Source organism: Mytilus galloprovincialis, chromosome 2 (genome assembly GCF_965363235.1).
Source record: "Mytilus galloprovincialis chromosome 2, xbMytGall1.hap1.1, whole genome shotgun sequence".
NCBI classification, from domain to species: domain Eukaryota; kingdom Metazoa; phylum Mollusca; class Bivalvia; order Mytilida; family Mytilidae; genus Mytilus; species Mytilus galloprovincialis.
The window spans coordinates 10,522,410-10,549,986 of NC_134839.1; the positions used below are offsets into that span (position 1 = coordinate 10,522,410).

General features: G+C 33.1%; 1 protein-coding gene across 2 annotated transcripts; it reads left to right on the plus strand.

Annotated features, from left to right (window-relative positions):
- Nucleotides 1-1,836: 1,836 nt before the first annotated feature.
- LOC143062109 (uncharacterized) lies at nucleotides 1,837-22,892 on the plus strand. 2 transcript variants are annotated; one of them, XM_076233923.1, is made up of 7 exons: nucleotides 1,837-2,068; nucleotides 10,334-10,410; nucleotides 11,067-11,372; nucleotides 20,093-20,407; nucleotides 20,897-21,001; nucleotides 21,053-21,073; nucleotides 21,891-22,892. In XM_076233923.1, the coding sequence occupies exons 2-7, from the start codon at nucleotides 10,338-10,340 to the stop codon at nucleotides 22,229-22,231; spliced, it is 1,161 nt and encodes a 386-aa protein (XP_076090038.1). In that variant the 5' UTR covers nucleotides 1,837-2,068; nucleotides 10,334-10,337; the 3' UTR covers nucleotides 22,232-22,892. The 2 variants fall into 2 exon arrangements, with proteins under 2 accessions (XP_076090038.1, XP_076090037.1); XM_076233922.1 differs by having other exon boundaries at nucleotides 20,897-21,073.
- The last annotated feature ends 4,685 nt before the right edge of the window (nucleotides 22,893-27,577 follow it).

Here is a 27,577-nt window from a genome sequence, read left to right on the forward strand (position 1 = left end):
GTCGATGCGTCTGTTGGTGGAGGTTCTTCCTGGTTGGGTTCACCAGCCCATAAGTCAGAAACTCTGTGTTGATATGAATAATCCATGTTCATAATTATAAATTAACTGTTTACTCTGATAAAATAAAATATTGATAAAAACAGCATAAAATATATATTCTATGATATAAAAGACTGGGGAAACACCAAAAGTCAAATTATATATAGTATTGGGTCAATAACGAGCTTGGTAGACTTCCAATGCCGAGGGTATCATCAGCTTAGAAGTCAGTATTTAGGAATTATTATGATTTATAACAAACTTTCTTAAAATGGTCTGCCTACAAATTTAGAAATGGAGAAGAAACTAAAGTTTCAACTCCTTCAGACATAGTTGAACTTAGATGCATTTGGATATGTTTAGACTTTTCATGGTCATATAGCTCTTCAAATGTTTTAGTTCTTATACATCCTTTGCTCTGAAATACTCGGCATTAGGTGTGCATGTTGAAGGTAAATCAAGAAACTCAATTGGGAGGCATATAATTTTAAGGTTTAAAAATGGGTTTTTCCTCTCCATTTTATAAAAATCCAACACAATCAAATACAAGCAAACGTTATAAATAAACGCAAGAATGTGACAGAAAATCCATGAACGTAAGAAATCTTATCACCTTTATATTGATTGGCACTGGATGTCAATATTGCAGACATGATTAACACAGCAACTATAATAGCAGGGAATGTACATGATATGTAGATTTAACCATACTGTATGATTTAACAAATACTTAAACAGGTTTTTGGAGGATAAGAAATATTTGCATATTACTCATATACCTCTTTGCCAGTACCTAAGAAATTACATACCATCGAATAACGCATTCATGTGGTATAAATTGAAGAAAAAAATCATGCTTTAAACAGTAGCTACACCTTATAGTCGCCGTCACTTCTGACCCGGGCTGTTATTGTTCTGTGTAGTATAATTTGATTTCGAAATACTAATTATAGGTTTGGCTTATGTCTAAAAAAAAAATTGGAAATTTGTAATAGCATTATTATATTTTCATTTTTCATTGTCAATTTGTGTTTCCAACTGAATCTTTATTATCCAAGATAAAAGTGAAGAATGATTGAAATCTCATACAGCCAGTCAAAGAACATACATATTTAAATGTCAATCCCTAAACAGGATGAAGGTCGCCTTTTTTGCTCTCTCTGTTTTACTGATTTATATGTTGAGTTAATTCACAACCTGTCTCGACGAGAGACTGAGAGTTTAAAAAAGTATCAAATTACGGGTCTATTTATAAAAACAACATACATTTTTGTTGTCTTTTCTGGTTTTTATAATTTTTTTTGATCAATTTAGGTATTACATAAGTACGTACCGCAAATATGTTTTTCCTGTATTATTTTTGTAGGAACCATTAAGATTTTTGCAACGATATTACAACAAAGGATATAGATTCCTAGCTTAATTTTGATGAGGAAAGTTTTGAATAAAGCAAAAAACTAAAATGATTGGATCTTCCCTATAAATACTTCTTTGTAGTAGTTGTTGTAGTGAACTAAGGTTTTGGTTATCAATATTAAATACAAGTTTAAATTTCAAGCCATACAAATGAATCTTCATTATTTATATCAACAAAATCCAACGTAAAGTCATTTCTTTTCAAATTAAAAATCCTTGAATATATTTCTACGTTAATTGTTTGATTGGTTAATGTGAATACCATGCTTAGTTCAAAGAAACGTTCATAGCAATGATTAAAAATACTATAATTCATGTTTATTCAACAGACAACTATATGTGTTGTCTCTATTGGGACATATATTAATCTTTGTTCGACGTACCGACATAGGTGGAATCATCAACTATTGGGATAAATCTTGATATTTATTTGACGTAATGACAAGGCTCGAAACATCGTGATCAAATAATAGGAAACAACTGTAACAGTCGTAGAAGGAATGACAAAGTATGTTTAAGGTGATAAAAACATGTTTAAAATAACAGCATAGATGCTGTACAACGTTTATTGGAATGCATTTTATTGTAGAGATCATATCTTTTACAAATGACGGTAAGTCGTTTATATATCTTTAAATTATCAAAATTTTGAAAATCAAAAATAATTTATCAGATATAAGATATATTTTAAAAAAGATAATGAATTTAAGTAGATTTGTTAATAACTGGAATTATTATTGTAAAATCGCACGGGAAATGCCTTATTGTAAATAAATTTAATATTTAGGAAACGCATCTAAAACAGCTTGGACAGATTTTCAAACTAAAGTCACCGACACTGTGATGGAACATCTTTTGTGTCTTAATCTAACAAAATAAAGAAAGTAACAAAGCACTGAAATAGATGGTTTCAGATTCAAAATATACTCAACCATTGTTGACCAGGGGCCAGTTTCACAAAGCTGTCTTAGCTAAGGCTTAGGACTAAGACATGTCTTAGAATGGTCTTACGACATATCTTAGTCTTAAGTGGTCCTTAATAAGAACATATCTTACAGTTGGTCATAAATTCAGGACTACACGAGAGGCATCTTATCATGGTCTTAGGACAGTCACGAGTTTGATTATATAAATTACACTCATTTTTTTATGAATTTTGCAAATCATCTAATTATTATCTAGTTTTATATTGGTTTTTATATTCTTCTTGATCTGCTCACAACTAAATCTTTATAAGTTGACGGATTATCATGATTTGTCAACAATGAACAGTCGATGCATTGGGATCAATAATGCACGATTTTATCACGTAACCTTATTATAACCGATACAGTGACACATTGAATTCAACTCACTTGTACAAAAAATGTTTCAATTGTATTCCTTTTCTCAATTTTGTAATTAAAAATATATATATATATATATTAGTATATTATTAATGAAATATTTTATACCTTATACTTATTTTTCATATTAATTTTGCAAAGTTTCTAATTATTTATACGTTAATTAGTTTATGGGAAAGACATACAACATTTACATGATTTTTTCCATAAATCCATGTCAATATTTGAAAATTTAAAGAACTTGCGACAGGTTTAGGATATCTTTGCTAAAATCATCCTACGACAACTTTGAGGCGAGGTCAGAGATATGTCCTAAGATAGTCATTAGAGGATCATGAAGTATCAAAATACATGTTCTAAGATATATCTTATGACAGGTCTTATGATAGCTTCTTGAAACCGGCCCAAGTTTTCTAAAATCTTAATACCTAATTAAAAACTCAGTAATACAAGAAGACAGCAAAATATATAAATACTTTTACATCGAAATAAAGGCAACAGTAGTATACCGCTGTTCAAAACTCATAAATCCATGGACAAAAAACAAAATCGGGGTAACAAACTAAAACCGAGGGAAACGCATTAAATATAAGAGGAGAACAACGACATAACACCGAAACGTAACACACACAGAAACGGACAAAGCATCGGACAAAACACCACGAGAATAACAAATATAACATGAAAACCAAATACATGAATTTGGGATAGACAAGTACCGTGCCACGTCTTATCTCAATTTCTCAAAAATAAGAGAAACCAGATACGTGAAAATACATAGAACATGCAGTATGACCAAAAGGTATATAAACAGAATATCAAAATAGATATAAGTTTATAACAAAAAGTGTGTTAAGGATTAGTCAATTCATTTATCTGCGGTCAAGATTACCTTATGGAGGTGAATCCCTAGCTTTTGTACGATTTCTTAATTTATAAACGGGGAATTAAAATTTGATTTTAAATGATTGTTAGTACTGAAACACGGACTACTGTGGTAATGGAACATCCGAAAACATACACTCACTTAGCAGTGGCATCGATCAAAGGCAATTATAGTAGATATTTTATGTCTTCATTTTTTAGCATTGGCCGCAACCATCCCTGAAAAACATTATAGACAACTTTGACTTTAAACAGCAACATAAACGATCCCACTGATAATCGGGTGATTGACATAATCGACAATAAATTTCTATAGGGGTAATTGTACTTTATTTGATTAACCTTATTTTTTAAAGTTCTAAACCTTTACTTAATTTTTCCATAGATATAAAGATTTGGTTTTGAAATTTAGTTGTATCGTATTTCAAACGAGATAGCACTTCCTCATTTTTACGAATATGTTTTTACCGTTCCCGGGAATTTAGAAACGATCCTGGTAAACGTCTCGATCCTTTTAATAAACTTATTCTAAAAGGTTACCAATTCAACAATGTAATTAGATCTTTGAATCTTGGTTTTTTTTTGGTAGTATTATTGATTTTATTTTCAGTAAATTAAACTGACTTTCATACAATTCTGTCGATACCTGTATCTTGCAATTGCACAATGTCATGTTTTTTCTATGACTGTTTATGACGTCTGTTCACTAAATACATGGGATGTTTAATGTGAACTGACAGATAAATAAGTCTAAGATGCATTTTTTTATTACTTGTTATTGGCTTCGAATTAGCTGTCAATAGCTACGAGTACTCTCAGATCGGTCCTTGGTGTCATTTTGTTGTTGGTGATGACTGTATACATACCAGGCTACGTGCTCTCTGTTTTTTTGTTAGATGCATTTGTATTTGTATCCATCTGATAAGTTATGACTTTTTCAACTGATTTTTATAGTGCGTTATTCTCGTGCTTGTTCACACTATACGGACTTTATATACAGGAGTGTGCTCCTTACACAGAAACTGCTTCAACAAAGTTATGAGGAGGACAGATTAAAATTGAAACTCCTTAAATTTTATGGACACCATCACGAATTAGTTGATCCATACAATGTGTGTTTGACCAAACTAGCTAAGGACATTTTTACCACATGATAGATTGCGGTTTGTCATTATGTCGTCTTATCTTTTAATTACCGAACGTGACTTATTCCCGATTGTGACTGTTTTGCTGAGTGTGAATTCGCATTTCTATAAGACTTGTTACGGTACTTGTCTATCCCAAAGTCATGTGTTTAGTTTGATGTTGTAATTGTGGTTCTCGTCGGATTTTGTCAAATTTGTTGACGTCTTTTCTATTATATCCATGTGTTAGGGTAAAGAAAATTAATCACCGCCTTCATTTATTAGATTTGATTTTGTTCAACGTAATCTACGATAATTTACGTTTGAAGTTGGATTCAAAACAAACTGGACATATATATATTATAGTTGATTGCTATTAATAAGTATTGCAATGTGCATTGTGTTTAAATGTAAAATCAGTATTTAGTTCTATTATAATCTTAAATCAATCCTAATTCTATCTTACTTTTGAGATATAGTTTTTCAATTGTGACGTCATTTTTGTGATGTTTCAGAAATTCATGTGACGTAATTTTTGTACCTTTTCACCATTCGTATGTGACGTCATTTTTTTCGTTGAGGCCTGGACTAAGTCGGGTGTGTCTATTTTTCTGTGTTGGTCTTTGCATTATGTATTCGGGTTTTGTTTTCTGTAATTAATTAATACTTCAGTTTCATTATGTATATCTTTTATATTCATTTGATAAAATTTACTGTTTGCATAGCATAAATTGTTCTAAATAATAAGGATGTTCTTATCCCAAGCATAAAAACAAAGCCGTATTTGACACAACCTTTTTCAACTTTTGATCTTCAGTAATGTACAACTTTGTACTTTGTTTCACTTTCGATCTTTTATATCTGGGCGTCACTGGTGCGTCTTGTGTGGACGAGGCGCGTTTTTGGCGTACTGAATTTTAAACCTGATGCCATTTGTTATTTCTTAATCATGTGTTTCTTTGTCTAATACGTTCTCCTATTTATTTGTATTGTAGTCCTGTAATATTATGTTGTCATCTCAATGTTATATTTAACATTGCCATTATCCTGCGTGGTTTGGCATGCCACAAAACCATCTTATCTTTAAAAATGTCCTGTACCAAGTCAGGAAAATGGCCATTGTTATATTATAGTTCGTTTCTGTGTGTGTAACATTTTAACGTCGGGTTTCCGTTGTGTTGTTTGTTTTCTCTTATATATATGAGTGTGAATTCACATTACTATAAGACGTGTCAATGTTCTTTTCATTCCCAAATTCATGCATTTGGTTTTGATGTTATATTTGTTATTTTCATCGGATTTTGTCTAATGCTTAGTCCGTTTCTGTGTATGTTACATTTTTATGTTGTGTCGTTGTTCTCCTCTTATATTTAATGCGTTTTCCTCAGTTTTAGTTTGTTATCCCAATTTTGTTTTTTTTTTCCATAGATTTACGAGTTTTGAACAGCGGTATACTACTGTTGCCTTTATCTAACATTCTACTGTTACACCACTGTCCCAGGTTAAGGGAGGAGTTTGGATCCCGCTAACATGTTTAACCCCACCGCATTCTTAAGGTATGTGTTTGAGAGCCGTGGTGTAGTGGTTAGTGCATAGGACTACTAACACAAAGGTTCCTGGTTTGATTCCCGTCTGGGATGAACATTTCAGGAACTTGACACCATTTGCGAGTATGGTCTCGAGGAAACGATGATAGTCCGTCAGAAGGGGACGATAAATGGCTGACCCGTGTTAAGAGAGAGCCATATCTCTTGCACGTTAAAGACACCCTTGTAGATTTCGAAAAAGAGCAGGCTAATGCCGCTACAAGGCAGCACTCGCACCCGCAAAGTGGAGAGGGATTAATATAAGTTGCAAAACTTGTTTCCCAATCCACTATAGATAAATATGTTTAAACTAATGTATGTGTTTGTTCCAAGTCAGGTGCCTGTAATTCAGTGTTTGTCGTTTGTTGCTGTTTTACATATTTGTTGTTTTCGTTCATTGCTTTTTACATTAATTAGGCCGTTAGTATTCTCGTTTGAGTTGTTTTACATTTGTCATTTCGGCGCCTTTTTTAGCTGGATAGGCGGTATGAGGTTTTCTTATCGTTGAATGATGTACGATGACCTATAGTAAAAAATTTCTGTATCAGTGTGTCTCTTGTGAAGAGTTGTCTCATTGGCAATCATACCACATCTTCTTTTTTTATATATACAAACACATCTGCTTCAGTTGTTTTACATTACCAAAACAGGCGAACTACATTTTGATTATCAAATATAATTTGGCGCAAATAATTCTATTTCATATCAATTTATTTAATTTTCACAACTCTTTTGATAGTTCGTACACAAATATTTATGCCAGTGGCAATAGGTTTCCGGTTTTGTATGAAAATAGAAACTTCGGGTGCACGTTTTCTTTTGCTGGTAAACAAGAGTGCTAATAACATAGGATGAACTTAAAAAGATAAATATCATTAGCATTCAATCAACACGTGATAATATATATATGTTGTGTACAAGTTATAATGTTGTACAAATTATAATGTGTACAGATTGTTTGTACAAGATATCAGGGTTTAACTAGCCGCTTAACACAAATGGATGATGCAAGCACACAGTCTTTTATTTCGCATATTTTTCTCATATTTCAAAAACAACATGATACAGTCTAATACTGAGCATTGATACAAAAAAAAACATTATAAGAACTAAAAAAGACTTTTATTAGATAAGATTTTGGTATAAAGAGAAATATAAAATTAGAATTTAAGCCATTCAGGTATTCTCATATCCAATTTAAGGACAATGAGAGTAGCATTTAATGTTAAGTTGAATAATATAAGTTTGAATTTAAGACATGTAACTGATATATTTTAGAAGATAAACTTGTATCACTTGTTGCAAGAAGGTAGATGTATAAAAACTTATAACTTGTACAAAAACCCTGTATAATTTATATCCCGGGCATAAAAACAATGCCGTATTTGGCAAAACCTTTTCAAATTTTGATCTTCAGTGCTGTACAACTTTGTACCTTTTTCACTTTCGATCTTTTATATCTGGGCGTTATGTATTCGGGTTTAGTTTTCTGTAATTAGTTAATACTTCAGTTTCTTTATGTATATCTCTTTCATATTCATTTGATAAAATTTACTGTTTGCAATAGCATGAATTGTTCTATATAATAAGAATGTTCTTATCCCGGGCATAAAAACAATGCCGTATTTGGCGAAACCTTTTCAACTTTTGATCTCCAGTGCTGTACAACTTTGTACTTTTTTCACTTTCGATCTTTTATATCTGGGCGTCACTTGTAAGTCCTGTGTGGACAAGGCGCGTTTTTGGCGTATTGAATTTTAAACCTGATGCTTTTTGTTATCTATTAATCATGTTTTTCTTTGTCTAATATGTTTTCCTATTTATTTGTATTGTAGTCCTGTAATATTATGTTGTCATTTCAATGTTATATTTAACTTTGCCATTAAAGTGCGAGGTTTTGGCATGCCACAAAACCAGGTTCAACCCACCACTTTTATTCCCCTTTAAAAGTGTCCTGTACCAAGTCAGGAAGATGGCCATTGTTATATTATTGTTCGTTTATGTGTGTGTTGCATTTTAACGTTGAGTCGTTTGTGTTTTCTCTTATTTTTGAGATATTGAGATAAGACGTGGCACGGTACTTGTCTATCCCAAATTCATGTATTTGGTTTTCATGTTATATTTGTTATTCTCGTGGTGTTTTGTCTGATGCTTGGTCCGTTTCTGTGTGTGTTACGTTTCGGTGTTATGTCGTTGTTCTCCTCTTATATTTAATGCGTTTCCCTCGGTTTTAGTTTATACCTGATTTTGTTTTTTGTCCATGGATTTATGAGTTTTGAACAGCGGTATACTACTGTTGCCTTTATTTATAGATTGTACAAACTTGCATCTTTTACACAACATATATGTTAGACTCAGATCTACGTCCGGCCTCTAATCGACGTCCGTTCCTCAAATCGATGTCCGTTTCACAAATCGACGTCCAAATCTGACGTCACATTCTCAAATCGACGTCCAATATTTTGATACTCTAATCTACGTCCAATGTGACGGCACTACTTGCCAAAACTACACCCGATTGATTGTTGTCGTCTTAAATTAATGTCCAATATCAATAAATAATAAATTATTGGTCACAGATAAGGCTTTTAGTTTATTCGTTTGAATTGTTTTCACTGTCATTTCGGGGCCTTGTATAGCTGACTATGCGGTATGGGCTTTGCGCATTGTTGACGGCCGTATGGTGACCTATAGTTGTAGAGAGTTGTCTCATTGGCAGTCATACCACATCTTCTTTTTTATATCAATTGTTTACACTTATACATGTACATAATTTATTTTTCAATCCGAAATAGGTATCATGCATATTAAAGTTTTTCTTGATATAAAGTTAATCCAATTTATCCACATCAAGGAGCGTGTGTCATTCCTATTCATAGTAATTAGGCAATTAGTAATGCAACCCAACGACTAAGAAAACCAAACGACATGTAGGAGCTTTATTCAGTCTTCATCAATAGACAAAATAAAGAAGCACAGCCAAGTGTTTTGAGAGTATTATAATTCGGGTTTTTATTTTAACAAATTTCTGAGTTTTACACCTGGAGTGAAACGTAAACACAAGATAATTGGCATTATGTTTTTATGTTATGCTTTTACATCACTGTTCTAGGTTAAGTGCTCACACACATGTGTAACCCCTGACAAAATCTGTATGGGCCTGCAGTACATTGGTTTCCCTGGTTTATGTCTGTCATATTTGTTTTTCGGAATTGTTTTTAATAAATAAGACCGTTAATTTTCTTATTTGAATTGTTTACATTATTCATGTCGTGGCCTTTTATAGCCTTTGCGGTATGGTATTTTATCATTTCGAAAGCCGTAAGGTTATTGCTCACATCCTTTTTTTTTTAACTCTGGTGTATAGTTGTCCCTTTGAAAATCATACCAATCTTTGAAAAATTGAAATCACAACCTGTTTACATACTTAGTCTAGTATAATAATTAAAAAAAAACACACATTTCTTATTCATTCCGTATTTTACTTATAACTGGACTTAGTTTTTCTGCTAGATCTTATTTGTCTCACTCTCACATACTATGATATGTTTAAAGGTCTAAATGTTTCAGCTGCTTTCAATTCAGTTTAGTTTTGTATTCTGTGTCCAAAACGGACGTTGATTATAGAAGCTCAAAAAATGGACGTCGATTAGACAGGCATAAAATTAGCCATCGATTTGGAATGTTATTTTATTGTTATGTCAGATTTGGACGTCGATTTGAGAAACGGACGTCGATTAGAGACCGGACGTCGATCTGAGTCTTACATATATATAGTATGTTTGCATTTACAAAAATTCTACCTAAACCGAATAATATTACATCTTTATTGTTCAGCCCTGAAAATGTCAACTTGTAAACTTTGACAAAACCAGAAATCAAAACTATAACTTTGCAATAATTTCTATAAATTAATTTCCTAAACTTTATGTTGCAGGAGTATGACCCAGTATACGAATGGTAAAATGAAGTGCATCATTGCTATTGTTATTATTACTGCCTATTATCCAAATAGTAAGTGAAGTTTTCATAATTACTAAACTAGTCCGAGATTTGCTCAATAGCAACACAATATGAGTCAGATTTAGGTTTCATTAACTCTAAACAACATATAAAGTTTCTTTTTTTACACGTCTTTGCATTTAAGGGACTCACACACTGTATCACTAGCCTGCCAACTCTGAGTTTGTAATATGAATTCCACAGTTGGCAAGTGCACTCAACTCCAATATTAATAAAATAGGATTGTCAATTTTCCTACCGAAGGTCAGTGGGTCTCTTTGGCCACTCTGGCTTCCTCTAACAATAAAAACTGACCGCCACGAAATATGACAATAGTGTGTGAAACACCATATAGTCAATCAATCGTTGCATGGGTTACGATATTTTTTCAAAATTATTTCCCTATGGTACATGTGAGATGTGGGAAGTTGATCATGAGTTTTTCAATGTGATTTATTTGATAGTATTTTAATAAAAAGTAAGTCAGTTATTTACAGTATGGGAACTGTGCTTTCGTAAACAATATAATAGATTCAATATATTATATATTAAACCGCAACACATAATGTTTTAATGTAAAATCGTATGTCAAAAAACAACATAAACTCTATTAATCTGCATATTTTGTATTGTAAATTTCAAATTTCTAACAAGAACATTTTTTTCAGTCCTGAGTTTAACAGTTACAAGTACAAGCCAACTACAAGAAGTATCGTCAGGTAGTTTTGCTACAATTGTAGTCACTATTGACCCTAATACAGACGGCGTTACAGGAAATTGGACAATGTCTGATATGTCTGGAGGTTCCAAAAAAATTGTCATCGACAACGCCAAATATCGTGAAACTTTAAACCCAAATTCAATCGAGTTGTTTATCTTTGATGTGAAAACTTCGGACATTGGATTTTACATATATCATGCAACAGACGGTTTAAATTTTGCAAAGAACACACCTTTAACATTAGCGATTACAGGTTTGTTACAGTTCTTTATCATTTTCGTCAACTTTAAGTATAATAATGAATACTTCATACTTAGCCTCTCACAACTAAGCTCTCATCATTATCTATCTGCAGGTTTCATTATTGTTTTCCATAGTTTTATTCTCAGTATCAAAATAATAAGATGGAGTATGAATGCCAATAATTTCCACCAAAGTTCAAATTAAGTTGTGTAAGTAGTTATAGTCAACATTACTGCCTTCAACAATGAGTAAAACCCAGACCGTATTTTTCAACCATAAAAGGCTCCGACATTAAAAATATCAAAAATATGAAAAAAATCAACTGAGAAAATTAACACTTCTTTATGGAGTGGTTAGTCAAAGAGCTGACATACAACTAGACTTTCATCGATATGTATATGATATGTAAATACTCTATATATATCAGCACAACAATGTCAAATATGTAAAGGGAAATATTTCGGCTTAACAAATAGCCTTCGTCAGTAACAATTATTTTAACAATACAGTATTAATATACTGTGTTTAATACAATCCTAGATGAAGCCTAAATATAAAACCGTTTAGTCAGCTATAAAAGGCATCGACATAAAAATAGGTGATGCATATAAAAAAAAAGGCCTAACAAACTAATGTAAAACAATTCAATTGGCGAAAAACAAATATGATCGACCATACAATGATATTCAACGAACTAAAGGGTCTTGATATGAGACAGGAACATAAATAATATGGAAAGGTAAAACATGTTTGTGTTCTAATCTGTGAGAGTGATGTAGTAACACAAAGTCTGTCTATTTTCAAATGAAGTAAATGATCTGTATGTCAGCATTAACAATATTAACACTACCAATGTTATGACGACAGATGCGCATTTTGAAAATAAATGTAGCTTTAGTGATGCTCGATCATGACCAAAATAATGTAATGTCAATTTTTAAAATATTGAGACCGTACTTAAAAGGGAGGCGAAAAATACCAAAAGGGACATGCACATTCATTAACCGAAAATCCATTGAAAACGATAATACGAGAAAAGGAAACGGATATTTTATGAAAAACGTAAGTATCGATTTACGAAAAAAGAGAGGAAAGGATGTATGTGATTGAAGAATCGAAAAAAAAAAGAAATACAAATCAAAGCTAGGTTCACACTGCCGATCAGATCAACTCGATGATCCCGATTGTCCAAATTTCCACGACCAAGCTCAACCAAATTCTTGATCGGGCCTGTTTACGACTTTTACCCAACCGCCATCCGACTGTACATGACCTTTATCACGACAACAAAATGAATACATATCTAATAATTCCGATCAATTCACGATCTTTACACGATCTTTACTCGACTACAAATCAACTATTCACGATCTCAGCCTGATCTTGACCAGACCAGATCGACCAGATCGTATATATAATCGGGAATTGGTCGGGTATGCACAATTTCAGTATAAAAACGTCAGAAATTTTTATTCCCCGCCGCTTCGGAGTGGGCATTAAGTGTTACCCTTGTCCGTACGCACGTCCCGACAATATTTAGTTTCCGTTCTCTAATTTTATTTTGCCTCAACCAAATTTTATGAAACGCCGTATACACAATGCTTATTACCATAAAACACAGTTCAAATGCGAATTTGGGTGGCCGTTCTTGCGTAATGACCCTTTGTAATGTTATACATGCTAGCTGGAGACAGGTTAATAGATGTGACGGAGCTTGAAGAGTGCATAGAAGATGGGGTAGACAGCAACGGACACCGATAAATCTAGTTGAGACAGTGGCTCACACGATAACCACTGTGTGGGCAATATGAGAGACTTGCACTATCTCAACAAAGAGGACACCAATGCTTATAAAAACTTCCTCATACTGGACACTGTTATGTAATGGTAGTTTTATTGCTCTTTTTGGGGAAATGACACCACAAAATGAGATTTGTCTCTGGATTAGTACTTACAATAGACAGCAATATACATAAACTTTACCACCCTTTGTCCTTGCTAACTTACAAATAAAGCGTACCGTGTGTGTCATATATTGTGCATAAGTATGTAATCAGTATTTTTCATAGATTTTTTATCCAGTAATTGAAGGGTTAAAGATATTTATTTTCATTTTGATGTATGACAACAACCTGTATGTATTTGCTAAACAATATTGCAAAATAGGGCAAAGATGTCACATATTTCCCAAAATGTTTACCATAGTAGAACTTCCATCCCCTGGAGTGATACCTTTTCTGAAACTGTTTACAACTTGAAATATATCTATCAAGAGATCAAGAGTACATTTCTTTCTAACCAAAGTTTGGTAAACGTTGTGTGCCGTTTGTTATAGTTTGTTAAACGTTACAGAAGTAGAAAAAAATGCATCGTTTAATCAGGGTTTGCTGACCCTGTTTAAACTTGCCAAAAACGCATGCACATTTTGTTGTTATTTGAACTTATTAAGCGGAGAAAATAGCCTCCGTAGAAGATGTTATAGACACAGATGACATCGCTCCTCTTTGCATATTTAATTTTATTGGCAGTTATTCATCTTAATCAGATGACTGTATGAAGATAGTGATGATAAAGCCTTTTTTTTCAAGAGGTATGCTCTTGCTTGTCATAACTCAAAATATGTCTAAATTACTCAAATTTTCTTTCATAGCTGTTTTTTTTAATGAAAGAAAGCAAGGTGATACCTAAATTTGAGTAATTTTCGACATTGATTTGAGTTAAAACAAGCAAGAACACGTTTAGATAATTGATGTAATGTTAAAGTTAGATAGAAATGCATTTCAACTAACAAACGACGAAAGACAAACTGTAGACACCTTTGCAGCGAGCGTATAGTTTGCTTTCGTCTCATTTTTATGTGATTCCAATCAAACTCGATCTCTACACGATCCTTTCCCGATCAATTCGACCGTTACTCGACGAATTCTCGATCTCCACTCGAGTGAATTGCTTCTTGATCCTTACTCGAATGTTTTTGACATGTCAAAAACTCTCGGGTAGAAAGTAAGATCGATGAAGAGCAAGGTAGACTATCCCGAGCATGCTTGTCGATTGAGTCAGACCAGTCTCCCGATCACGTAATTTGTCTTAATCGGGCTTGATCGAGTTGATCAGATCGGCAGTGTGAACCTAGCTTAAAGCTTAAAGCTAGGTTCACACTGCCGATCAGCTCAACTCGATTATCCCAATTGTCCAAATTTCCACGACCAAGCGTAACCAAATTCTTGATCGGACCTGTTTACGACTTCTATCCGACTGCACACGAACTTAACTCGAACATTCACGACTCCAACCCGACCCCCACTATTGTAACACATATTCGATGACTCCAACCAATTTACGATCTCTACACAATCTTTACTAGACTAGCTAAACCAAAATCAAATATACTCGATCTCAGTCTGATCTCGGCCAGACCAGATCGACTTGATCGTATAGGGGTCGTAGGGATAGTCGGGAATTGGTCGTGTATGTACAATTTCAGTATAAAAACCGTCTGTTTTTTTATCTCCCGCTGCAGCGGAGGGGGTTTTAAGTGTTACCCTTGTCCGTCCGTAAGTACGTGTAAGTTATGAGAGTTAATCAGAGCTGCACACAATTTAAGAGAATCGTGTAAGGCCGAGTAACGATCGAGGAGTGGTCGAGTGTGGTCGCGTAGAGATTGGGTATTGGTCGAGTTGGTCTGGGATGAAAAAAATATAGAAGTCGCAGTGATTATGAAGCGATCGGGCATTGGTCGAGTTAATCTGGACCCCATATCGAACTGGTTGGTGTTGATCGGGGAATGATCGGATATAAGATCGAAATGATCGAGTACTGATCGGTAAACTATTTGTATTCCGACCAAACGCGATTTCCACACGATCCTTTCCCGATCAACTCGTCAGCATGTCAAAATCTCTCGGGTAAAGGGTCAGACCGATGACGACCAAGGTAGAACACTCCGAACATTCATGTCGATTGAGTCAGACCAGTCTCCCGATCGCTCAATTTGTCTTGATCGGGATTGATCGAGTTGGTCTGATCGGCAGTGTGAACCTAGCTTATCGTATATATTTGAGAGACATCAGCTAGCAAATTTTCTCTCCAATATTAAAATAGCAACACACATTTAAAAAACAAAATCTCCGAGTAAACAATATAACAGTAAAGTATGTAACAACAATAAATCAAGACTTAACTATGACATCAATTATAAAGGTTTATATGGTCCAGATGTTGAGTCGAAAATACTCCAAAACAATGAACGGCATACCAAATATCGCGTAAAGTGATAACGTTGCAAACCAAGACAAGCATGGAATATAAATGGTTTCATCTCGTTGTGTGCTAAAAGAAAACTAATATAATTCTAATAATTAATTAGCTCACCTGGCCCGAAGGGCAAAGTGAGCTTTTCTTATCGCCTGGCGTTCGTCGTCGTCGTCGTCGTCGTCATCCGGCGTCGTCTGTTAACTGTAAAAATTTAACCAAACTTGGCCACAATCATCATTGGTGTGTCTGGTTCAAAAAATGTGTCCGCTGACCCGGCCAGGTAACCAAGATGGCAACCATAGCTAAAAATAGAACATAGGGGTAAAATGAATATTTTGGTTTATAACTCTGAAACCAAAGCATTTAGAGCAGACCTGACAAGGTGTAAAATTGTGTATCAAGTCAAAATCTACCTCTACCCTGAATTTTTTAGATGAATCAGACAACAGGTTGTTGGGTTGCTACCCCTGAATTTGATTTTTTTTGCTGTTTTGGGTTATTATCTTGAACATTTATATTATAGATAGAGATAAACTGTTACCAGCATTAATATTCAGCGAAGTAAGATCTACAAATTAGTCAACATGACCAATATGGTCAGTTGACCCCTTAAAAGGAGTTATTGCCCTTTATAGTCAATTTTACCAATTTTTCTTCAATTTTTGTAACCTTTTACAAAAATCTTCTCCTCTGAAACGACTGGACTAAATTTAACCAAACTTGGCCACAATCATCATTGGGGTATCAAGTTGAAAAAATGTGTCCGGTGACCCGGCCAGCCAACCGAGATGGCCACCATGGCTAAAAATAGAACATAGGGGTAAAATGAAGATTTTGGCATATAACTCTGACACCAAGGCATTTAGAGCAAATCTGACACGGTGTAAAACTGTTTATTAAGTCAAGATCTATCAACCCTGAAATTTTTAGATGAATGGGACAACAGGTTGTTGGGGTTGCTACCCCTGAATTGGTAATTTTAAGAAATTTTGCCGTTTTGAATTATTATCTTGAATATTATTATAGATAGAGATAAACTGTAGTAACAATAATGTTCAGCAAAGTAAGATCTACAAATGAGTCAACATGACCAAAATTGTCAGTTGACCCCTTAAGGAGTTATTGCCCTTCATAGTCAATTTTACCAATTATTCTTCAATTTTTGTAATCTTTTACAAAAATCTTCTCCTCTGAAACTACTGGACTAACCAAACTTGGTCACAGTTATCATTGGGGTATCCAGTTAAAAAAATGTGTCCATTGACCCAGCCAGCCAACTAAGATGGCCGCCATGGCTAAAATAGAACATAGAGGTAAAATGTAGATTTTGGCTTTTAACTCTGAAACCAAAGCATTTAGAGCAAATCTGACATAGATTAAAATTAAGATCTACAAATAAGTCAACATGACCAAAATGGTCTTTTACAAAAATCTTCTCGTCTTAAACTACTAAGACAAATGTAACCAAACTTGTCCACAATCATCATATGAGTATCTAGTTTAAAAATGTGTCCAATGACCCTGCTTGCGCACCAAGATGGCAGGCATGGCTAAAAATAGTACATAGGGGAAAATGCAGTTTTTGGTTTATATCTCTGAAACTGAAGCATTTAGAGCAAATCTGACTGGTGGCAAAAATGTTCATCACATTTAGATATATCTGTCCTGATATTTTCAGACAAATCCGACAACCAGTTGTTGGGTTGCTGCCCCTTAGTTAGTAATTTAACTGACATTTTGCAGTTTTTTGCTAGTATCTTAAATATTATTATAGTATCTAATTATATCTTATACTATAAATTATGATTTTAACCTTATTTTACATGATTTCCAAAGCATCAGTAAATACATGTGAGCGACACAGGCTCTTTAGAGCCTCTAGTTTTATAATGATAAAGTTTATTAAAAATCTGCAATAGCAATTATAACTTTAAAGTCATATGAAACCACTGACTGGTGAAAAATAATGTTTATCCAATTCTTGAACCAATGCATGAATATATCCTAGTAAACTCATTCTTCTGTGCACGATTTTATCATTTTTTACGCAAAAGTATCGTATAATCGTCTTTTTTTCTCTCTGTCTGTTATGAACTGAAAATATGGCAGCTCATTTATTGTCGTGTTTTGTAGCCGTAGTTTACCGATTGGCACCGTTTAGTAAACAATCAACAAAGAAGCATGGATATTGAGAACGTGTATAACATGTAAAATCAGATAATAGTTTATTTCAGTGACATTTCCATGCGTATTGCGATCAACTGATTTTTAAGAGGAGGGTCACGCTAAGGTAAACTTTGAATACGGAAAATATGTCGGCGAATTGCTTCCTGGAAGCAAGCAATTATGCCCGCGTCACACTGTCCCGATTTTTATATACGATGGACACCCGAATGCGAAAATTGTAAGTTCGTACGAAGTTGGTCCCGATCTCGTTAAAATACGCAAAAGTGACCGAAGCAAGTACGATGAATAACGAAGTCTATACGATGGTGCCGAAATTATATACGATAGCAAAAGATGGACATACGAAGGTTAACCGAAGACGGGTATTTAAGCTTCATATCTCAACCGAAGCCTACACGATGGATCACGAAGCTACACGATGGATTACGAAGGCTACTGTACGATGAATTACGATGATGGCGCGATGGCCATACGATGTCTAAAAGACGTCGTGTACAGCTTGGACACTCTAGAACCAAAATGTTCAAAACTTGGTATGGTGTTACAGTTACTCGTTAAGAATATCTTAAGCGCTATTGACTTTAAAGTTCAAAGGTCAAGGTCACAGTGGCAGTTGTAATACAAGGCAATATCAACCTTGTGGACACTCTTAAACCAATATGATTCAAAAGATTTTAACCACATTTGGTATATTGTTCCTCCTTGTAATGATCTGACATTTTTTACGTTCAAGGCCAAAGGTCAAGGTTATGCAGATGGACTTGTTTTTTCTCCTTGAAATAGCATAATACACAGGAAATTGGTTGCTCATTTTTTTACCTGCTGGTTCTAAAGACAATATTAAAGGTATTTCCAGTTACTGAATGTTTTGGTTGATTTCTAAAAAAATAGTTTATGTATCAAATATGCATATTCAATTTAACATTTTCTGCATGTGTCATATACAAATATAGCGTCCATATTTGTCCCCAATATGTTACATACGAGGGGATGCCACGCTCGGCATTGCAATGTTTGAACTGTAAAATGTTTGCACTAGTCTGAATAATCACCCATAATTATGCCCATGTTTACTGATCTATCTTAAAGGTAAGGTAATGGGTTCGTTGATCCTTTTTATTCAAAAAGAGCTCTTTCCAGGAGAATATCATAATAATATAGACAAAAGGAAGGATGTGGGGAAAGCAACAAATGCGGCAAAACATGACATATAGAAAACAAAATGGTTATGGAGTAAACATTCGTGTGACAACAACTCAGACGATACATAAAAAATCAGAATAATGAAGAAAAAGTTGGTTTCCCTATATACGTGTACCTGCAGTGTTGGGGTACGAGGCGCGTTTATGATTTTCATTATGTTACTTGATATGAAAAATTGACAAAAAATAATATGTTACTTGTAAAAGTAAATCCTGGGCCTGTAATAGCTGCTTTTCTTGTTCCATTTGAATTAATAGAAACAACGCTGTCGCCTTTCTTGTTCTCATAGAATCATATGATATGAGCCCCATGTTTTGTGAACGTCTTTCTTAACTGTCGTATTAGACTGACCAGTGCATATCGCGCATGGCACTTTAAATGTATTTTTGCGCGAAAATTAACTTACATTTAGCTGGATTTATTGCCGTCGTAGTTCCATCTTGTCGCCTTCGTACTTTTATTCGATGGCAACACGACGGGATTACGAGGTCTTCACGAAGTCGTGTTGCCATCGTAAGACCTTCGGGTAGCTTCGTGATTCATTCGTGTAGACATCGTAATGTCAAAACTGCCCGACGGAAACGATGGAAACACGAATGCAATACGATGTTCAAAGATGCATTCCCGGTTACATTACGATGGTGAGGATGGTGATACGAACTCAATACGAACCCTCAACATCGGACGCACCTTCGGGGATTTAAAAAATTTAGAACCCTTCCCCAAGTTGTCCCCGAAGGCTAGAAAAAGTGGCCGATGGTTCTACGATGGCACTACGAATAGCCCGATCTGGATACGATCAGTCAGGATTTTGAAAATTTCCATAATCGTGTTGCCATCGGCGTAAAAATCGGGACAGTGTGACGCGGGCATTAAAAAAAGTAAACTTCTTCTAAATGTGAACAAATTAAAGATTTTTTTTAAGAAAAAAAGTATATGTAAATAAGTTTTATAATGACAACTATCCATTTTGATATAAAAAAAAACATATGCATCATTTTTTTTTTTTATTTTGCGGTTTTATATGACTTTAAAATTGTGTCTTTTTTTTAACACCTTAAGTTGATTACTTTTTTTTCTTTTTAGGTTCCCCACCAAAGGTTTCAACATCAATGTCCATGGAAACAGTAGACATAGGTCAAACACTTACACTGAATTGTTCTTACATGATATATGACCCAAACAGTATATTACATGTAAAGTGGGAAAAAAATAGCACTTCCGGTGAACTTTCTTATATTGACACGTCAGATACATCTAAATATGATGGAAGTGTTGCTACAAATCCTTCTTTAACTATTAAGAATATAGATATCAACGATCTTGGTGGCTACTGGTGTGAAGTAAAAAATAGTGACGGAACAGGGAAAAGTCCATATATAACTGTTCAGTTGCCACAAGGTAAAACATATTTTAATACTTGCATGATTAGCAAATATTTATTAACGCAAATTAATTCTTGTTTAAGTGCATGGCACATATATAGAACAACAAAAAGTAGAATAAATATATATTTGAAACCAAAAACATGAAAAGAAATTAACATTTACTCTAATAGTATTTTGAAATAAAAAGATATATGATAGTAGAATCGCCGTATTTATCTAAAATTACACGATTGGATTGTTTAGGTTATATGTATCTGCAATTATTTCTTATTTACGATCTTATTACGTTAGCAAATAATTTATCGAGAAAAAAAAGAATCAAGCAAATATATTAAAACAAACGAAAATCGCTATTAACGTATCATAACGAGGTATAATGCAGAAAATTTCTGTGATTTATCTAATTCGTTTGTATGTTACACTTTTCATCTTCCCTACTCTATAAAACGATTATTGATACCAAAAAAATGTATATTGGAACATATTTATTATTTCATTTAAGGTGGCAGCTTTATAACTCAGGCAGAAATGACTACTGCAACAAGTATTCATGGTTCAACGTCTACTGTAACAGAGAAAGGTACAAAGTCTACTGTAACAGAGAAAGGTACAACGTCTACTATAGAGAAAGGTACAACGTCGACTGTAACAGAGAAAGTTACAACAATGACAGACAAAGGTACAATAGAGCCAGATTATTGTATAACATTCAAGCAAACACTACTATAACACATTGTATAGGATCAACTCTAACAGACCCAATGCTCTCAATCACATATACAGATTATATTATACAATATCTCATTCACATTCGTAGAATTTTAGTTATGATAGCAACATAAACCTTGACATTGACAGCATATTTGTCCACTCCGATGTGTGTAACAGACACAACTTTAAGTTTATTTACAAACAGTGTATTTCAGTTACTTAAAATTAAAACATTTCAGTTACTTCATTTATTTCATTTAGCTATTTTTGACATATTTACTTATTATGTCTGTATATATCATGGAATTTGATGCAAGTGTCATACAAGTGACATTTTCAGCTAGCTATAAATCAGGTAGTAGTTCAAAACTCTGTTAACAGTTTGACCCGTAACTAAACAAATATAAACCCCAGAGTGCTGAATATCATATGGATTTCAATAGAGTTACGATAGAAAAAAATCCTGATTTCATGTTGCAAAGGACGAGGTAAATATATATGTTGGACATTTTATGAGCAAAGCGGCAATGGCAAACTGAGAATGTTAATATTGAACTTACACTGTACCCCAAATATATAAGACGTCTGACATATAATATGGTTTCATTTAAAAGTGACTACTACTAAAAACCTAGAATTGATTTTCCCCTTTTGAGGACATAATAAATTTTAAATTTTTAGTGTAAGTATGTTTTATATTATTTCTAGGGCTTTGAATTCATATTTTTACTATTGGTTTCACTTCCACTTTCCATTTTTATCTCTGAAAACCATTCTAATTGTAGGTGAAGAGATGTGTCCTTGTAATTGTGACTACAAGGCAAAATTGGATTACTGGGCAACACAAAATGTGACAAACTATACATTTGAAGAATTAAAAATAATTTTGAAACCAGAATTAGATAAACTAGAAAAGGAATTACGCATTGACAAGCATAATTTGTCAGCAGTGATACGGAAGTTAACAAGTGCGCATGACAAACGACCATCTGCAAGACATCTTGGATCATTTGGAATTGTATTTCTTATTGTTCTTTGTTTATTAATTTTTGCGTCTGATTTAATTTCCATTAAACAACATATCATTACCATCAAACGGATATGGAATATCAAAGTAAAGCGATAACTACAAGGACGCTTTAGTATCTAATTATCCGAGACAATTGATCATTTAAAAAAAAGAAATCATCTGTAGATAAAAATAAAATGAAAGAATATATAATATTCTTGATATATGTTTATTTTGACGTTACAAATCAAGACATTCTAGTATCGTATCGTATTTCATATTACGCTTGTTTAGACTATTCAAAACATTAATGTATTAATTCAAAATTCATTTTCATATATTTGATTTAAAAAATGTACATACATGTAGTTATAATTGTAGTTTTAATATCAACTTCTTTATAAGTTCCTAGGAACACAAATATAGTACATACATAACGTTCTCTCCTAAGTGCATAACCTCATCAATGATGTATTTAAAACTTAAATTTTGTTATGAAATATTTATGGACATCCTCAAACATCTTTTTCTACTTGTTTTTTTTTTTAAATTCGCAAACAATTTGAATGTACTACCATGTTGTTTTGGCCTATCAATTATTTGTATATATATTTCATTCAGTTTGTCATATGGAATACAAATAAATAACAAAAATTCTTGAAGATCATTCATTTTGGCTGTTCTATGTATTTTGTTGTGGTATATATACATATAAAGTCAAAACAGCTATCAGAAAATTGTTCATCTTCGCCCATGCTTTTTTTTATTTTTAAATAAAAAAAACCTTTTTAAATACATGAATTTGACATAATAAAGCATGGATCACAAGTAAAGACAAAATCATAACTTTGATTGATATGAACTATAATACCTATACTGAGGTTTGTTCCTTTTTTTGCAATGTTCTTTTTTTGAAATGTTCTCTTTTTGAAATGTTCTTTTTTTTTAAATGTCCTTCTGTCCCGGACATGTTCTATATTCCTTATCTCATTCAAGCCAATAGAATATTTCCAAAACCAAAAGGCAACCGATGTCTTGTATATGTGCTTTTGTTGTCCATACACCTGTATTTAAGAGTTAACTGCTGTTTCTGTTCCGGTTTTGATGAATTTTAGTCACTTCGGCACCTGGTTGGGTCGGCTTCTGGTTAGTTCTACGTACGTTATACCTGATAAAAAAATACTAACATATTTTGTGAGCAAGCATACAGGTTTATATGTATATATATATATATATATATATATTATACCTCGTCTAAACATCAACCCAACAATGTTAGATCTGTAAATTTGATTACAGTACATGATATATAAGGCATGAAGATGTTATTGTTACAGATCAGCTAAATTATCTATAGTAAAGGATCCTACAAATTAATGTAATATACAGTCACAGAAAATAATTTTATTTATAAGTACGTCTGAGTCAGTGACAACACTACAACAGATGTATCCATCGGATCGCCATCAATGATGGTGATACATGGCTGTGTACATAATGTATAAACAACTCGTCTAAACATCAACCCAACAATGTTAGATCTGTAAATTTGCTTTCGCAAATTTTTGGTTCTTCCCTCGCCGGGATTCGAACCCATGCTACTGTGATATCGTGACACCAAATCGCCTGCACTGCAGCCGTCCCGCTAGACCACACGACCAAATGGGCTCTCAAAAAAAGAGCTTCCGCTGGCCGTGTGTTACTTTTCCTCGTCAGTTTTAATCTAGCGGCGTACTACAGTACATGATATATAAGGCATGAAGATGTTATTGTTACAGATCAGCTAAATTATCTATAGTAAAGAATCCTACAAATTAATGTAATATACAGTCACAGTATATATAATATATATAATTTTTAACTAAGTAGTAAATACTAAGCAAATTGCATGTGTGATACAATAAATGACGATCGTGCTGTATCAGCAATCAGCAATCCGTGATGGTATCGATAACATACACAGTCGCAAAGGCCTTGTCAACCACGTAATCAATATCAGTCGCGGTTAAAACGCAGTCTTTCACACTTCTAATACAAAGTTCATCATGTCTCATAAAAAATACCTTTCTAAAATAGTTGTACTTGATGTAGTGTATATGTTAAAGATATAAGATCTGGTAGGAGTGCCAATGAGACAACTCTCCATTTAAGTCACAATTTATAATAGTTAACCATTATAGGTCAAAGTACGGTCTTCAACGCGGAGCCTTGTCTCACACCGAACAGCAAGCTTTAAAGAGCCCCAAAAATTACTAGTGTAATACCATTCAAACGGGAAAACCAACGGTCTGATTTATATAAAAAACGAGAAACGAGAAACACTTACGAACCACATCAACAAACGACAACTACTTTACATCAAATTACTGACTAGGGACATGTGCAAACAATTGCAGCGGATTTAAACGTTTTAATGGTACCAAACATTCAATCATATATGATACAATAGTGTAACATCAAAACATATAAAACAAATACGGCTTTTTTCAATATCACACTCCGTAACAACCCTCAATCATTATAATCCCCGGAGGAGAATTTTTGGAATATTATTGGTGTCGCAGGATAATGGTGTGATATTGGAAAAGCCATATAATGTTTTCGTTTATGATGTTGATAATAAAATCACATAGTCCTACACTGAACTATCATGGTTGTACTTCGGAGTAGTTTATTATGTGATTCGTGAAATACCGATAGAGTTAAAAATTCTTTTTTTGACAACAAACAAGCTAACTGAGCTCAAGATTAGACCAAATTACAGACAGTCATGATTAACAACAACAGTACTTATAAATTTATATCAAGCTATCAACAGGTGTATTGACACAACATAATCAATATAATGGAATTTTAAGCAACTGTCACACAAGTGAGAGGTTTAGCTAGCTATAAAATCAGGTTTAATCAACAATTTCTACATTAAAAAATGTTTGTACCAATTAAGGAATATGACAGGAGTTTTTGAATTTGCCATTTGAATATAGACTTTCCGTTTTGAATTTCCTCGGAGTTCGGTATTTTTGTTATTTTACCTTTTTAAGCAAAACAAAAAAAACCAGGGCCATTCTTAATTTGTTAGTCTTATAAAAGGAAAGATTTTGAATCACTGATTCATAATGGTAAAGTTGAAGGTATCCCTTTAACATTTTCAAGAATGACATCTACACAGTATGGTTAAGTTAGTGGTTGTTTAATAATTCGTCACGGCTGACCAGGGATATTTTCAAACGTATTAACCGCAGACCCATCCTCTATTTCCCATATCATGTGGTTTTCGCTCATTTGGAAAAAGTTCATGCTGCTAATATTTTGGATTTCTCTGTATTGCTTATGGAATGATAATTGTCTTTTAACTGTTTTTCAAATTGATCATTATGTTGTATGCTTTTCTTTGATTTAAATATATCGATTGACGTCCCATGAAGCCATTGATAATACTTTTACCCTGGTACCTTTAATAATTATTAACCATTATAATACCTCTTTTACAGGCAAAATTTCAACAGGTGAAACATAACTTGACCATTTTACTTTACATTTAGAATACTATATATGTGTACTCATTTTTTTTTAGTTTTTAATTAATCATTATGTTAATTTTCTTTTTTAAACGAGACCTCGCTTCAATCACTTAAGCACGATAAAATATAGAATAAACGAAAAAAAGTATAATTAACGAGAAGGGAAAGGATCTATATCGTCAAGGGAAAAAGTGACAGATCGCTATGATATGAAGTTAACTTTGTTTAAACAACAATATGAGTGTTAGGACTATAACTGGCTTACTATCACTTTTCAAGTTTGTTTTATTGAGAAAAAATTAAGGTGGAAGATATCAAATGTAAATTAAGCACAAAATCTTGATTATTGAACACAATGGAAGTTATTAACGACCTTGACTGCATGGCTATGCAGCGCTCGCACGTTCGATTATTTGAAGAAAACTATCTGCAAGTATTGATGAAAGACGTTTTGTATGAAATTTATAAAATCAATTTATAAACTTATTTTCTGCAAACCTGTATAAATCCGACAGTCTTTGTCATTTTGTGATCTGTTTTCCATTTAATTTAATTCGTAGTTCTCTGTTTTACCAACTTATTATGTAAAAATAATATACAAAATGTACTACCTGATTGTTAAGACAAAGCGTGCATTTATCAACATAATCAGCTAGATTAACCTTAATCCGAAAAGATGAAATCTCGATGTTTAAAAAAATCTCACCCAAAGAGACGTGATAAAAAGAATGTTTGTGGAATAAATATAAAACAGGTTTGAAGCAATTTAGTGCCATACATATCATAAATCTAATTAAAATACGTTTTATTACCTGTTTCCATACAGTTTATCTCAGTCATTGTTAAATTATTTCTTTTTAATCAAAATACTGATTTGAATATTATTGAATTGTTTTATAAATGTTTTAATTAAATGCCTAAGAAATATAGCGTAAATGTATATATCATGCCAATAAAAAGCTAGCCAAGTTAATATTTTTTGTGGTATACTAGTATATACCCATTTAACTGTCAAATTGCTATAATTTTGTATTATAAATATAAATACATGTGGATCTTTAAGTATTTATAATCCATGTCAACATAGTTGGATATATATATTGTCTTTAGTCGTTCGTTAACCAGTGTAGTTAAATTGATATTAAAATACTTTTGATTGAGTTTCCATTGGTATTATAATTGAGGTCAATTGTCTATCCCATGTTTATTGAAGAAGTTTTTACGGCACGCTTTTGTGAAGCAAGAGGAGATACGGTAAGATTGAATACACCAATGTTAAAAATAATTCTTTATCAGAATATTATTTAATTAATTCTAACTGAAACAAAAGAGAGGCTAAAGATAAAAAATGACAGCAAATCTTATAAAGATAAGGGTATAAAACAAACAAACAGCGGTTGATCATGATACATTTTTCAATGATGCAATACTTGCACAGAAAGGATTGCATGATCAGACTGATTAAAACACTTGTTAAACAATTTTATTTGCATTGTCAATATCTGATGAATGCATTGAGCCGCCGACATATACCAGTTCGCAAAGGTAACACTCTAATCCGAACAAAAGGATTAGCTAATTTACAATTAATATCAATCAAATGATTAATCTACATATTGTTTTTATTTCTGGTTTGCAGATTTCAGTGTTCTTGTCATAGAATTAAGCTGAGCTATGAAAGAGGGACGAAAGATATCAGAGAGAGAGTCAAACTCATAGATAGCAAATAAACTGACAACGCCATGGCTTAAAATAAAAAAGACAAACAGACAAATAATAGTACAGAAGACACAACATAGAAAACTAAAGAATAAGCAACACGAACCCCACCAAAAACCTGTGGCACCCGTCCATAGTTATTGTAACCCTTATCTGATAGTTTTTCTATATTTTTGAGAACAAACTGACTGTGTAATTGAAGATCTTTCATTGTTTCTGT

Excerpts from the sequence above, each read along its gene's own strand:
- LOC143062109 (XM_076233922.1), top strand. The coding sequence starts at position 10,338 with ATGACCCAGTATACGAATGGTAAAATGAAGTGCATCATTGCTATTGTT. Across the intron at positions 11,373-20,092 it reads TTTAACATTAGCGATTACAG|GTTCCCCACCAAAGGTTTCA; the intron begins GTTTGTTACAGT and ends TTTTCTTTTTAG. Across the intron at positions 20,408-20,896 it reads AACTGTTCAGTTGCCACAAG|GTGGCAGCTTTATAACTCAG; the intron begins GTAAAACATATT and ends ATTTCATTTAAG.